Genomic DNA, 14386 nt, shown 5'->3' with positions numbered 1-14386 from the left:
AGACTAAAATCGGCACAGCTTTTAATTCAACGCGCATAACAGAAATAAAGATCACATTCCATTCTGCTACTCAGGGTTTTGGGAAGGTTTTATCGTCGATGCAAATTTAAATTGTTTCTAAATACCAAATGACTAAATCCCGGAGAACATCCATGATTAGTGTAGAAATTGAAGTCTGAAGATAAAATGCACAAAATAATTCTCGCTGCCATTCAAAGCAGTTCAGTGCAAATAAGGCAGCCGAATGTTTCTGATAGACCTGGTGAGGCGCTATATAAATGCATGTAGTTTGTTACATAAAGTGCGTTGTGGTAGTCATGTTCACTGTTTATGTTTAACCGATAAAAAAAGGTTCTCCACCGTGGTTACAAAACACATTTTTTAATATATCTTTGACTTTTATTGCAGGCTGCATGTTAACCATCTCGACTGCATCATAATGGAAACGACGGAATAGTCCTCCCTCCAATTTAAAAAAACAAGGAGATTCAGAAAGATGAAGGTCGGGAAAGCAAGGAGCGCGATGGTCGACGTGGATGTTGGGCCTAGGACCAATTTGGTTAAGGCAAATGGTAGGTCACTGCTAAAAACGGGAGGTATGAGTCATTGGAAGGAAACCTCGAACGGCAAAAAGCAACATAAAAGGCGGAAGGAAGTTGAAACAAAATAGAGCAGCATATGAACGAGGTGTAAGCAAAGGAGTACAGTGAATACAGTTCTATAGAAATATCAATGGAAATGTTTCAATTCAGTTTCAGAATCAATGTTCTAAACTAATCTTAAATATGAGCGTGACAACGAATGAATGCTCAAAATGCGACAACTGAAAGTTAGCTGAAACTGGAGGAAGGTCAAGATTTCCAAGCAGCCAGCCTCGGAGTTCAAGTAAAGAGAGTTAACACAGGAGGTGTGGGATAATTTTAATTATTAATCGGTGTTCGCAAGCCCTTCATGCAAATTCGCGGCAGAAATGATTCGGGACTGGCTAAAAACCTGTCAAACGGACTGATAAAAGTTCACTGGGGGGAGGTGAACAGTTTTGAGCATACAAAACATGCTATGCAAAGTCGAGTCTTCATGAGAAAGAAGTAAAATTGGAAGAATCAGTACAGAGCCAAAGCATCGTATAATTTGTGAACCGTACAATCGGCAGAGGCTCCATATTAGGTTTTAATTTGGGGGCATTGGAATATTTGTTCTATAAATAGTCGCAAAATTGGAGATACACATTGACGAGAATAGAACACGGATCAGTTAAAGTACCATAATTCAGAATTACAGAAGTAAAAATAAGAAAAGGATTTAGCTACAATTTTGTAGGATATGACAGTAAAACTACGAGATTACATACTGTTTTAACCATACCATACATACAACCATACAAAATAAATTAGATATAAATCCAAGTCAAATGGGTAACTAAAGGTAAAATCGTCAGCTTTTTTCATGCCAGTTGTAAGTAAAAAGGCACAACGTTTCCCTTTCCTCCACAGTACATGTTTCATTGCCATTGGCATCACCAAAGCTTTTGTGTTGTAATAATGTACTATCTGGAGTGAGGAAAACAATAGGTTTAGCTGAATCACGGGCTATTTTCTGAGATACGAAGCAATTGCTAGGACACATTGATATGAGGAATTCGACTGCCAAACCTAGCCCTGTTGCCCTTGTTGGTGCAAATAGGAGGAGTAGAGAATCACAAGTGCATTAGGAAGACAAAACATTTGAGGAGCTGAGAGTAACAATTGCAGGAGATTTCTTTTTTGGCTTTGGGGAAATAGTTGATTGGAGACTTAAAAATGTTGTAGCGGAGTTGATATCACCAGATGAAATAACATATAATGATAATTTGAGAGTAGATGAAATGTTTTGTAGATTTGATGGAGTTAGGGAGGAAAGAAGGCTGGAATAAAAGTAAAAGAAAGAATTTGCATTTATATAATACCATTCACAACTTCAAAACACCCTCAAGCATTTTACAACCAATGCAGAACTTCTGAAGTGTAATCACTATTGTAAGGTTGGGTAAGAAAATTTGGGGGCAACTAAAGAGAAAATTAAAGGCCCAAAGATAGGTCGAAATCAATAGAAAATACGTACTGCTGTATGCATATTAATTAAATCATCAAAGACAAAATGATGGACAGACCAATTTCCCTGTAGATTTCTAGATGACTAAGATTTTGAGTATAGTTTTTTTTCCAATATTAATTACAGAATTAAAAATCACATTCTACTCTTCTACTTGGGCTTTCAGCGGAGATCTTTATCAAAAGATACAATGTAAATGTTTCTAAATATCACATTACTAAACCCAGAACAGCATCCATGAATATTGAAGAAATTGAAAGTAACAGGTGGAGGGAGGTGAATTTTGGTAAAGATCCCCTATCATTAAAAACAGAACAGATATCAATGGCCTAGAAAATAACCCATTAAAGCCTGCCCTGGGCATGACACCAGGAAAGATTAGACTACAAAAGGTCATTGACCTGAAATGTTAATTTTGGTTCTCCCTCCACAGATACTTTCTGATCTGTTGAGTATTCCCAACATTTTGCGGTTTCATTATGCGATATATCTAAATACATTATATGGCCTCTCTGGTGGCCCATTGGGTAAACTGACATTCTTGTGAAACCGCAATCAATCATTAAACCATTTGATAGGTTGGTCTCATCTGGATCACAAGTATGGCCCTGCAAGGGCCTTAGTGCAACAGGGAAGGAACAAAATCTGTACAGGTCCTGCTCCTAAGCCCAATCCTGTGATCACGAAATGTGCATTTGGATAGGTGTCAAAGTGGACTGGAATGAACTAAATTGTGATGTCTCATGGTCAAACAGTCTGCTTAATCTTATTATCAAGGCATACTGATGAAAACCCTACTTGGTAAAAATATTGGAATGCTTCATGCCTATTTCAGCATGAGTCAGCATTTTCAAGAGAAGAGGTGAAATGTGAGCTGAGTATAAAGGATAATATATGAGCAATAAGATGTAAGGAATAATCCAGGCCTTGCAATTGTTTTAGTGTTTTGTGAATGTAAAACTATCACTGAAGAAAGACAATGCTGGGAATTGTATACATCTTAATATTATTACTTTAATTATACACCTGACAAGTGCCCTCAGAAGAGAAGTAATGGTAAGTCTCAGTTTAAACATATCTAGTCAATCTACTGGACCTCTTGGGAATTTCGTAAATGTACTTCTGACTTTTGTCAATGTAATGAAAAATTAGATGTTCCCACTTGCTCCTTTGTTTCATTACAAAATACCAACTAGGGAAAGGAACTTTGTATGTCTGTCTAACATGCAAGGGCAGAATTCCCTTCTGGTTGAGCTCAGTGCAAGGTTCCAAAGATAATATAGCTACAATCTGCAACCCGAGAATTGAACACTACAGATACAGCTCTGAGATTTGTCACCACAGTAAAACTGCAACTTTAGAAAACGTGGTTGCTCATGAAAACATGAGCAGAGCTGAAAACTGGATAGAAAATGACTAGCTGACTAGAAAACAGAAAACAAAGTGTAGTTTTACTTATGTAATATATATTTCTGGACTTAAAATTTCCAGCTTAAAGTGCTTGCTTTACATTCACAGAGCATAGAACTCAGCATTTCACATAAGATGCATGATTTTTGGAGTTCCACAGAAATTGGTACTCCATCATTTATTTCCCACGTCCAAAATGACTCCAAGATTGTACTAGCTGGATTTCTACATTTGTAAAAACCACATATGCATGCAACCAAATTATATGTTGCATAAATTGGAGTTGCAAAGGATTTAGAGAATCTAGGCACTTTAATGATGGGGAAATAGTCTTTTCATGTTCAGATTTATGTTCTATACATGTATGGCAAACATTGGAAGCAGACCTATACATGTACACACTTGATAAAATAAAAATCCAAGCAGCATATAGGAAGACATTTAAAATAAAAGGCATATAAAATAATTGGCAAAAGAACCAGAAGTGAAATTAGGAGATTTTGTTTGTTCAGAAAGTTGTCATGATCTGGAATGCACTGCCTGAAATGGTGGTGGAGGCACATTTGATACTAACACTTAAAGGAGAATTCGATATATTATTGAAGGGGGAAAATGCAGGGCTATCTGGAAAGAGCAGGGACATAGGACTAATTGCAACATTCTTTAAAAGATCCAACACAGGAACACTGGGCCGAATGGCCTCCTTCTGTATCATATTGTTCTGTTTCTATGAATGTAACCTTGCAAAATACTTACATCTTCAGGTGATGTTAAGTTTTGTGTCTTTTGCATTTGCTTACATCGCAATCCATGTTCATCTCACTTTTCTACATTATATTCTCTATTCCCTTTGATTATATGTGTCACAGTTCTTGTTTCAATTTCTCATCAACTTAAAAATATATTAGCCTTGAAAACAGAGTGCAAGAATCCATCTACTGACAATAAGTAGAAATGAGAACCTAATCAGCAAACTTGGTGTCAAATGTGTCAAGAACTCAAAATGATAAAATTTGGTGGCAGCATTAGGAGCTAAAAAAATTATATGAAAAAACTCAATGGAAGTAATATAGAATGTGTTAACCTGTGAGGCTGAACTATGTGAAGCCCAATAGACAATTGCAATTGCAAAATGTGAACAAAGTATATTATAAATCAGGAATGTAATCAGTGAATAAAATGGCTCCATTCCTGGTCATGGATTACTTATTAACACTGCATAAAATTAATTTAATTGGAAGACTATCTAGAAATGACAGGTCCACATAATAGGAATACTATTTGAAACAAAGTAATCTAGTGATGATTTATCATATGTCCATAGAAAGTCCAGGCACCAGTTAGTTTGTGTATTGTGTACGTGAATATTTCTGCTCAGATAATTTTTGTGCCAAAAGAACCATTTGTCCTATAACCTTGTGTTCCTGCTCCACAATAACTCTTCATATGTCTGCTTTCCAGGAGATCTGTACCTATGCTACCTGTAAATACATCAAACAATGGCTGCCTGGGAATATGCTACAAGATGTAATACAATCTTTAGATTTTGATGAATTTACAAACCATAGTTAGTTGGGGTGAACTTATGTCTTCATTGCCTTCAGAGGCATTCAGTTGTGTTACAGCTTTCAGCTCCACTCCCAGAGCCCTCTGTTATTCTTTACTTAGTCAAAACCCAATGGCTCATTAGGTAATATATAAATCACTTTCTTTCACACAACAAAATCCAATTTTGTCTCTAGGTATTTGGTGAGAAAAAGAAAAACTGATAAGCTCACACATTGGTTTAGATCAGAATGTCAACTTGCCCCATTGACGCAATCTAATAAAAAGTCACCACGGGTATGAGGCAAAGCTTTGCAAAAAGCATAGAAGAAAAATAATTTAGGAATGGTAGCTGACCCCTTCACTAAAACCTTTCCCACAGTGTAGCAAGGCAATTAATAAAACAAATAGAATGACGCAGTGTTTGGCTAGAAGCATTGATAGTGATAATAGTTCAATAGTCTTCAGAAGCACATTTGTGTTTGAATCTAAACCAATCTGTGAGTTTATCAGAGAGAAAAGTAACTGATCGTTCATAATCTTGAAATTGTATGTTATGAAAGGAGGTTGAGGGAGTTCAAGTTATTATCTTGATATAAAAACATGGGGCATGATAGAAATAGCTAAAACAGCTAAGGATTTGGACAAAATTGAAATGAGTTAGATGTTGTAGCAATTCTGGGTAATCCCACACAGAAACCGTCTCCAAATTTGGAGAGAAAGACAAGAACTATCACAGAGCTCCAGAGAAATGTATTGTTAGAGATGTTTAAACATTGGATAAACCGCCATCTCTTGCATTAAAAGCAGCCATCACCACCGCACCCCCCCCCCCCCAAAAAAAAAACTAGATCCATATAAAAAAGATACCTTTCGACAAGAAGGAATACAGGAATACAAGCCGGAATTTGGTATTAAGTAATGATTCAGATGTTAAAATGATATGGAAGAGACTTAGTACCTCCGAAGTGAAGAGAACTGGGAATAAATGACGTGACATGATTGCACTGCCTGTTACCCCAGTCATCCGGAAGACTGGGATGAGGTTCTGAAGAATGAAACAATAAATAAGACTCCCGAAGATAACCCTTGATCTTTCTCTGTTTTTTACTTAAAATTACAATCAGACTGTCTTAAATTACCAATATCTCAAATCATTTCTGCAATGAAAAACTTGACAGTATCTGTTATTAAGTAAACCGACCTTAATGCCCGAGAGTTATTCCTTTCCCTTTAATATACTCGAAATGGTTTTCAGAATTCGTTGAAACAAACCCCCTAAGTAAGCATGTAGTAGGTCAGTAGGTTCCCAGTTTTATTCTTGGAGAGAAACATCACTAGACATTTTTTGTTCTGTTTTCTACTCGCTTACGCAGTAATCAATCTGTCCTGAGCTTCGTTTCCGATAACCACTTCGGCTGCCTAATTTAATCCCAGAATTTCGGCAAGATTCGTTCGGGACGCCACAGACAGACCAAGTCTGTCCTGGAGACATGGTACTGTCCCCCCACACCACCCCCCCGCCCCCCCCCCCCCCCCCCCCCCGTAGAACATTGCACCCTTTGGGTGAAAAATATTCATAGATGGTAAATCGAATCCACGCGGGTTTACAATTGATCCACTCTAGTAGCCATTTGCCTCTTGTTTTCTTGTTTCAGAGTCTCTTCTAAATTGCACATGACACTGAGGTTCTCTACGTATCCTCTAACATAATTTATGTTATGATTAAACTAAAATTACGAACCCAGAGACAGGGTACGAGCGCTATACCAATGCAGATCTTTTACATTTTTGAGTTTGGAATTGGCTGAAGGTTTTATTTGAAATTGGTAACAGAAAATAAAAAGGCCCAATTAAATTGACTGCAAAAAATCGAAAAGAAAGCACAGTTGAATTGGTACGAGGTGTTGGCTCCCAAGATTCGTCCTAAATAACCGGGGCAAAATGTACACTGAAGTTCACAAAACAGGAACGGTGCGGTTTTTTTTAAAACAGTTGTAAATAATTGCGCCTGTTGAAAAGAGCCCGGGTGTAACATGTATTGCTGGCGTTGGTGCAATCACTGCGTCCGGAAATTAACTGCATGCGCTGTTTCTTCGCTGCTGGCGGAATTCCTAACACTGCGCTGGAATCCACTTTCCACGGAATTGATGGACTGAGTCCCATCGGATTGTGAATTGTTCAGCAAAGATGCTGCTACAAGACATTAATAAATCTTGAGCTGCCGCCCTATACTGAACAACAAAAACTCAGCAACAATAGACGCAAGACTACTAATAGAATGTAATAAACTATTGTAAATAAGAATGTCCTGTGTTTTTGCAGGAGATTTACTATTACAGTATTTCAAGTCTGGATTTCAATCCTCCCAATGCATAATTATATACTTGATAATGTTTGCTTATTTCGAGTGAATTGTGAATTTACCGGCCATTAGTATCTCTCTGTCTATAATTTTCCCATAACGAATGAAGATTGTTCAAAAAACCTGTAACTGAAATTATTTTAGGGATCTGTGTGAATTTCTGACGTGAAAAGTTAGTTAATGCCAAGTGTTGAATCTGCATTGTTTAAAAACAAACACCTTGATTCTATTGATTGCCAGGTGAAGTTGAAGAAATTTGCCACGTTATTTTAGGATCGCGTTATTTTGTTTCGTAAAGCTTGAGTCTTAAACAAATCAGAATTGTTTAACGTGACGAGGTTCCCCTTCTAGAAAAAATATAGTTTATTTGAAAATATTCCTGCAATATTTTCAAATATAAAGCAAATGTAAAAATATTTTTTCAATATAAAGCAAGTCAGATTTGCAAATTCGTAAATCTCAAAGGGTTTGTGCAGGTTCAATTTTCTGTAACTGTTAGTTTGATGCAACAAAGGAAAATGTGCGATGCTCAGAACATTCCGGGCAAAACGGATTTTATTGCACCGAAAGCTAACAGGGGAATATTCCTAAGAAGTTAAATTATTTCCGTGTGGAAGCATCCTTTCCGCCTTGTGGTTTCGGGTATTAAATTTAACTGCCAATTTCTAAACTCTTCTGTAAAATCTTCACATTGGGCGCGGTCTACGTTCTTTCTATCTTATGATATGGGGATCACCTATTTTATACATAACCATTGTTATTGGTATTAACACCACAGTGTTTGGGAAACATGTTGACATCTTATAACTCTTTAAATCGGTGATGATAAAAGCCCTAAGCTCTGCATCATATATATGTGAGGCGTGGAACGCAATGAGAAATGATAAGATGCAACATTGACACCCCCCCCCCCACCCCCACAACACCCCCCCCCCCCCCCCCCCCCCCCCCCCCCCACACACACACACACACACACACACCAATAGTTTAGTTGGAAGGAGGCATATTATAAGCTAAAATAAAATTAATTATACTCCATACCGCAAACCGAGTGTTCTGTCAGTGATTTCAACCAAAACTCAAAAGGGCATGGATTCTAACCGAATACAAGGATAATTTATAACACAGGAAAGCTTGGCTTCTGTTGCTTTGATGGTGCTGTAAGTAGGGTGCCTATAGTTTGTTTTTATAATAATATTTATCCCGTGAAAGACAATCTTCATCTGTCCAATGGATCACAATCCTCTGCTCCCGTTTCCATAGCACGATCCTGACTAATTAACACTGAGCCTGAAAGGGCCTCCGCCGCACAAGTTCCACTTTCACATAAAATGAAATGGCCTCCCACTTACAGAAAGCAAATTGCCTCTGTCAGTAAATAAATAAACAAGCCGAAGTGCGAAACCCGAAGTGACAGAAAAAGTTCCGCGTCTGCATTTGACCCCTCCAGGATACCCCGCCGTAAATCAACCTTTCCAACGCCCGACTTTCAATTATCTGGACTATTTTTTTTAACGCGCACCGGATTCCTGATCTAATTAGAAAGTCATAATGTGTTTAAAAAGGAGTCCCTTTCGTTAATAAGATCAGCTGGCGTGCAACTTGCGCCGTCTCCTGCGTCGATTGAAGGCCTCAAGTTGGTCCATGTTCGCCTGTTTCAGTTGGACACTTTAGTAATCCAGAGTGCTTGTGCGGGCCTTTCACGTGCGTCCCTAAGACTTCACATACAGTGAATTACAATATTAGTTATTGTATGGATAAATATATGGTTAAAATCGAATTTTCTTTGGCAAAGGTAAATAGGCATTTGAACAGTCTGTTCGATAGAATCAGTGCTTAAGAGTTTCTTGTTGAATCGACTGAGAGTGCATTAACCACCCCTTGTTACCAATCAGGTTCCCAAATGTTGGCACGATTGTTACTTTCAAATCTCGATTCCAAATATGTCCAACCCGGTCACCTAACGCGAAAAATTTAACTGTGAAAACAGTTCAGTGGCCTACAGGACTCATGCTATTAGTAAATATCGTTCCGTCGCTTCCAGACCTGCATTTCGAAATATTGGGCTTTCAAGTACTTATGGGTATGTTAGCATCTTACAGAGCAGATTCGGGCTTCATTCCGCCTATTAGCGCTACCTACAAGCACACAGGTCCGCTCGATCTAAGTGCATAGGGGAGATTAAAACGGCTTGTTAAAGCGCAAACTGTCCCCTGTCACCCACCACAGTAGCTTGATCCCACACAGCACTGTGAATTACTTTATAACTGTAAGTGCAACACGTTTAAAAATGAATTCAGAGTCCCCACATCTCACTCCGGCCTCAAAATAAAGTCGTTTTCCACAAGATGCACAATGATAATATTGTAAATGCATGCCAAAGACGATTGAACAACAATTCTGAGCAAGAGGAGGAAGGGGTGGGCTGGGGGGTGGGGATGTGCATTTTTGAAATGCAGGTGCGCACAGGTCCGCTCGATCTAAGTGCATAAGGGAGATAAAAACGGCTGAACCACAACAGTTTACATAAAACCAGAGCGGTAATTCTCCGCCGCTGCTGGTTATAGTTTCAATTTTTTTTTTTTAAAAACTTGAGAATAAAACAATGAGGAAAAAATATCCAGCAACAGTAAAGTTCGCTAAGACTAATTAATTAAAACATTATATCAGAATATCAATCTCTCGGCATCAAAACCTATCAACGCATCTTTAGATTAAACGAAAGCAGAGGCAAATACAGCTTTATTTCCGTGAATACCCTGTGAAAATCCTTAAACATAAATAATTGGCTACTTATATATAAAAAAAAACGCGAGGTAATCCATGGTGTAACTGCAAGTTTCTCAATAGGATTTGGAAACGAATGAGGTCCGGGACGTGTCTTTTTAAAATCACTTTCAACCGCACTTGGAAATTTGAGGTCGAAAATTATCCGAACCCTATAGGGAATCCAAACTGCAAAACATAGAGGTTGGAATTATATTGGCAAACAATTTTAAGGTCTATCCATCATTTCGTTCAATATCAGGGCAAGATAAAACGGGAAATTATCCTGTTTCGAGGTTCCTTCCCCAATAGTGATTTCAATATTTAATAATGCAGTTTTATTCCCTGAATGGATTTTCAAAGCGTTTTTGAATCTTTCTGTGCAATGAATCATTCAACAAGTAACACGGTTTAATAGACAACACAGCTTTGTTTAATGGCTGTGGTGTGTTTCTTTTCAACGATTGCTTTATCTAGTCTAGTTTGGGGAATAATTGTAGCATTTCTTTTCTCAGTCCAGTGTACTGGAAAATGCAACGCAGAATACACAGAAGTCTATTCACTTAGCAGCGATAGCGAATCAGCCCATGACCTTCACGTTTGTTGAAAGCAAAAGCATTTTTTTGAGGCTGCGGATCTTCCGGTATTTGCTGGACCCACGATTTTGGAATGTGATAACGCCCCTTTGCCCCCATCCCACCCCCCTTTCTGGGTTCTGAACAAGATGGTACGGTCTTTTTCAATTAAAGGTCTTATCAGGATGTCAAAAAGCAAAACCCAAGAGGAATTGATAAGCATGTGCTGAAAAATAATTGGACACTCTGCTCTCTCCGTCGTTGTGCAAATTTTGGAGACTCTCCTTGAGAGGAGCACAGCTGGTGCTTGGCTCAGAGATGCCCCGTTTGAACATTTCCCTGCCTAGACTTGGCAGAAAGTAATCTTTGAGCCAAGGCAGTGCCTTTCCCACGATCAGAGATCTAGTCAGACTGCTCAACTTGCAGCCTTGAGATAGTTTACACCAAAAGTCCCCTCCTCCGTTCAACACGCTGCAACTTACTCCTGTACCTGACAAAATAACAAGAACCTACTGCGCAGAAGGCGATCATTCGGCCCAACTAGTCTCTGCCGGCGACGATGCTCCCAGCCCTTGCCACTCACGGACACGCAGTGGGGGGTGTCACTAAATAAAGGCGCAAATCGTAATCCTAAATAATGTACATTTCCTTAAGGGGAGGCGGGGGCGGAGGAAGATCCCCGATTTCCCAATAAGTCCAGCAATGCAGCGACTGCCCGGGCGTCACAAATTCCGGGCAGTTGAATTCCACCTTGCTGTGCCGAGGCCAAAGACAGGCAACCTGGGTGCCCTTTCGTTCATGGAAGTCGGAATCCTGTTGACTTGCTAATTATTTCGACCTCCCTAAGGAGGATTCCCCGATCGATTTGACAGCAATATTCAAGGGGAGAGATACATCACTATTTCTGGACATTTTCCCCCCTATGAAAACTGTGAACGGAGGCCGCTGGCCGCGTTATTATTATTATATATATATAGATATAAACTGAACAATTTTCTGTTGACTTGCAAAGAAAAGTGAAAGATTAATTTGCAAGAGATATTAAATTAAAATAAAAACGAGCAGCATTTCGCCAGAGATCCTCTATCGAAAAAAACCTTATATTAACCATGACAGTGAAACTAACTCCAAGATTCAGAAACAATATACACAGTTTAATTTGAGAAACTCTCTTTAATCGCCACAGTGCGCGCATCTCCAGTTTAGCATTGATAGATGTAGCAATGATTACAACGCAGCAGCCACTAGTGCCCAATGATTCTGTACAAACGGGGAAAGAGATTCTTGCGCTAACACTAATGACTTGTGCTTTTAGTCGTTTTATTTTTCAGCTCATTTCCCATTTAGTTGCTTTCAGTTTTCAACCACTTGAGTTCATTTCACGCACTGGCCTGTTAACACAAACTGCTGTACATAGGTTGCACCTTTAAAGCAAGATTACGCATATTTTCCTTAAAAAAATGAACTAATCCCATGAAAGCATTGCTGTTGCCTGAAGGTAATACATGTATCAGATAAGGAAAGTGCATCAGATGTTTCTGTTCGACCTCAATATAATACACACATTTTCACGCAGCGAAAACTTGTTTATTTTCTGTCCAGTATTTCAGGTTCTGCTATTTCGCCCATCTGCCACTTTTGCGTTGGAAAAGAGATTCTGCGAGTACAAGGCATGAAACACAAGCGACTATTAATACGACATAAATGGGAACACGGGGACCAGAAAGGGGAATTGTCTGTAATTCATTAGATTCTCCTGATATCCTCTGATACTTCAGGCTGTAGAAAGCACTCTCACAACTTGCTTCTCTACATACATGGAGGAAGTATACATTTAGGTAGGGGTTCATAAATTGCCTATTTCCCCGTTGATATCAAACGCCTATACACCTCTATGAACATCTCAATGAAGTTTACAATCACATACAAGGACATTGTTCTTCATGACAATTATCTTTCAACTCCTCCGAAAAAGCGTACATTCATTCTACTCTCCCCCTTGTCAATTGGGAAAACCTTTAAACAGAATGCAAACAAGGAGCAACGCTCGGCTCAAAATGCGATTAAATAAAGGCCGGCCGTGTGAAATTCGAGTTAGAGTAATATCTATCCAATCCGTCAGAATCCTGCCTGAAAAAAGATATTTTCCTTTAAATAATGAGCCCAGGTCTGATTTTAAATCTGGACACAACGCTTGTCCAGTTACAGTGGCGCCACTTCAGAAAGTAACTCGCCGTGTGAAGCGTCTGGGGAGCCGTGAACTGGAGTTTTCGATCTATTAACACACTTTGCTATGGATCTCCCAGTCTATGTGTGCTGATCTCAACTTCTTAAAATAAAATATGCCCTGTAATACACATCAGTAACCATTATACTGCTGGAGCTAAATCCCCATTAACAAGGCTTTTTGAATAAATCTTTTTAGTTTAAGATCTGTTTTGTCACATCTATGATAGAGATAGAGAGACCAATTTAACAAGTGAAATCGCCGCGAAGCACATTTAAGGATTGTTTGTTGACAGACCTACAGTTAACGTTCCTACCCGTACTTTCACCGAGTTTTGCTGCTGGTTTAATTTAAAAGTTTGTGAGGGGAGAGAGGAGGAAATAGTGATTTCTCTCTCTCTCTCTCTCCCTCTTTTCCGGCTCTCTTTCTCTTACCCTGGTTCCTGGCTGCTGGTTGTGTGTCCATGCAGTGGTTGAGGTAGCCGCCGTTGGTGAACATTCTCGCCTGGCTCGGAGGCGCTTGACTGGGCGGAGGAGCCCCGAACGCTCCGTACCGACAAGCCCCAGCCGTGCCGGTGAACTGGCCGGAGAAGTGGACGGTAAAAGCGCTGAGACAGTGCTCGTCGTGTGGCTCGGTGGCGCTCCAGCTCGGCTCTTGCTTGATGAAAGACGGGTGGCCGATCGGAGCGCTGTAAGAAGCCCCTGGGTGAAAGTCCAGCACCGGAGCCCATTGGGGAGCGCTGCTCACCGGCATGGTACAGCTGCTGTTCCCCGGGGTCAGAGTGGAGACTGCCGGCAGCAAGGCGTTCAGGTCCCGCACGTCGGAACCCATGGTATCCGCACACTCTTTCAACCAGAACGAATCAATCGTTTTATTTCTTTTTCTCCCGTCTAACTGAATCGGTTCCACCCTCCGCCCCTCCGGTACAATATTCCCAAGGGCTGGTGCCTGAGTCTCCTCTGCTGGTCAAACTTCCAGACTCTTCGCAACGGAGAGATCTGAAGGATTATTGTTTTGAGACTGTCAAATGATGGGATGGCGAGATGTGCGTGTTGTAGCAGCGGCAACACGATGGCACATGTGTCGGATTGGATTGGCGGCTCTCAGCCTCAAATACGGCGGAGAGGTGGAGTCTGGAAACTCGGATGAGATCCGCCCTCCCTCATTACATGGACAGACACCCCGTCCACGCTTGTTTCTGTTGTGCTTCAGCCGCCGATTAGTTGGCGAGGGAAGAGTAAACTGGGGGAGGGAGTGGGGTGGGGGAGGGGGAGATGAGGAGGGGTTGGGTTGGGGTGGGGTGGGGTGGTGGTGGTGGAGGGGGGAGAGGGGGGTGGAGAAGTGGGGGTAATTCATCCCTAATTCCGCAAATTTCTGAGTCATTCGACTCAAGCCAAAACGCCAGTG

General features: G+C 40.2%; 1 protein-coding gene across 3 annotated transcripts in view; it reads right to left on the bottom strand.

Annotated features, from left to right (window-relative positions):
• LOC121283243 (Wilms tumor protein homolog) overlaps positions 1 to 14058 on the bottom strand; it is a 73641-nt gene extending 59583 nt beyond the window's left edge. For all 3 annotated transcript variants that reach the window (XM_041197592.1, XM_041197593.1, XM_041197594.1), the window contains exon 1: positions 13414 to 14058. In XM_041197592.1, the coding sequence (XP_041053526.1) occupies positions 13414 to 13810 (397 nt within the window). In that variant the 5' untranslated portion in view covers positions 13811 to 14058. The remainder of the gene's footprint in view (positions 1 to 13413) is intronic.
• Positions 14059 to 14386: the final 328 nt, after the last annotated feature.

This window comes from Carcharodon carcharias, chromosome 10, assembly GCF_017639515.1.
Source record: "Carcharodon carcharias isolate sCarCar2 chromosome 10, sCarCar2.pri, whole genome shotgun sequence".
In the NCBI taxonomy this organism is placed as follows: Eukaryota; Metazoa; Chordata; class Chondrichthyes; order Lamniformes; family Lamnidae; genus Carcharodon; species Carcharodon carcharias.
The sequence above is the reverse complement of the archived record's forward strand: the minus strand, read 5'-3'. Positions and strand labels throughout refer to the sequence as shown.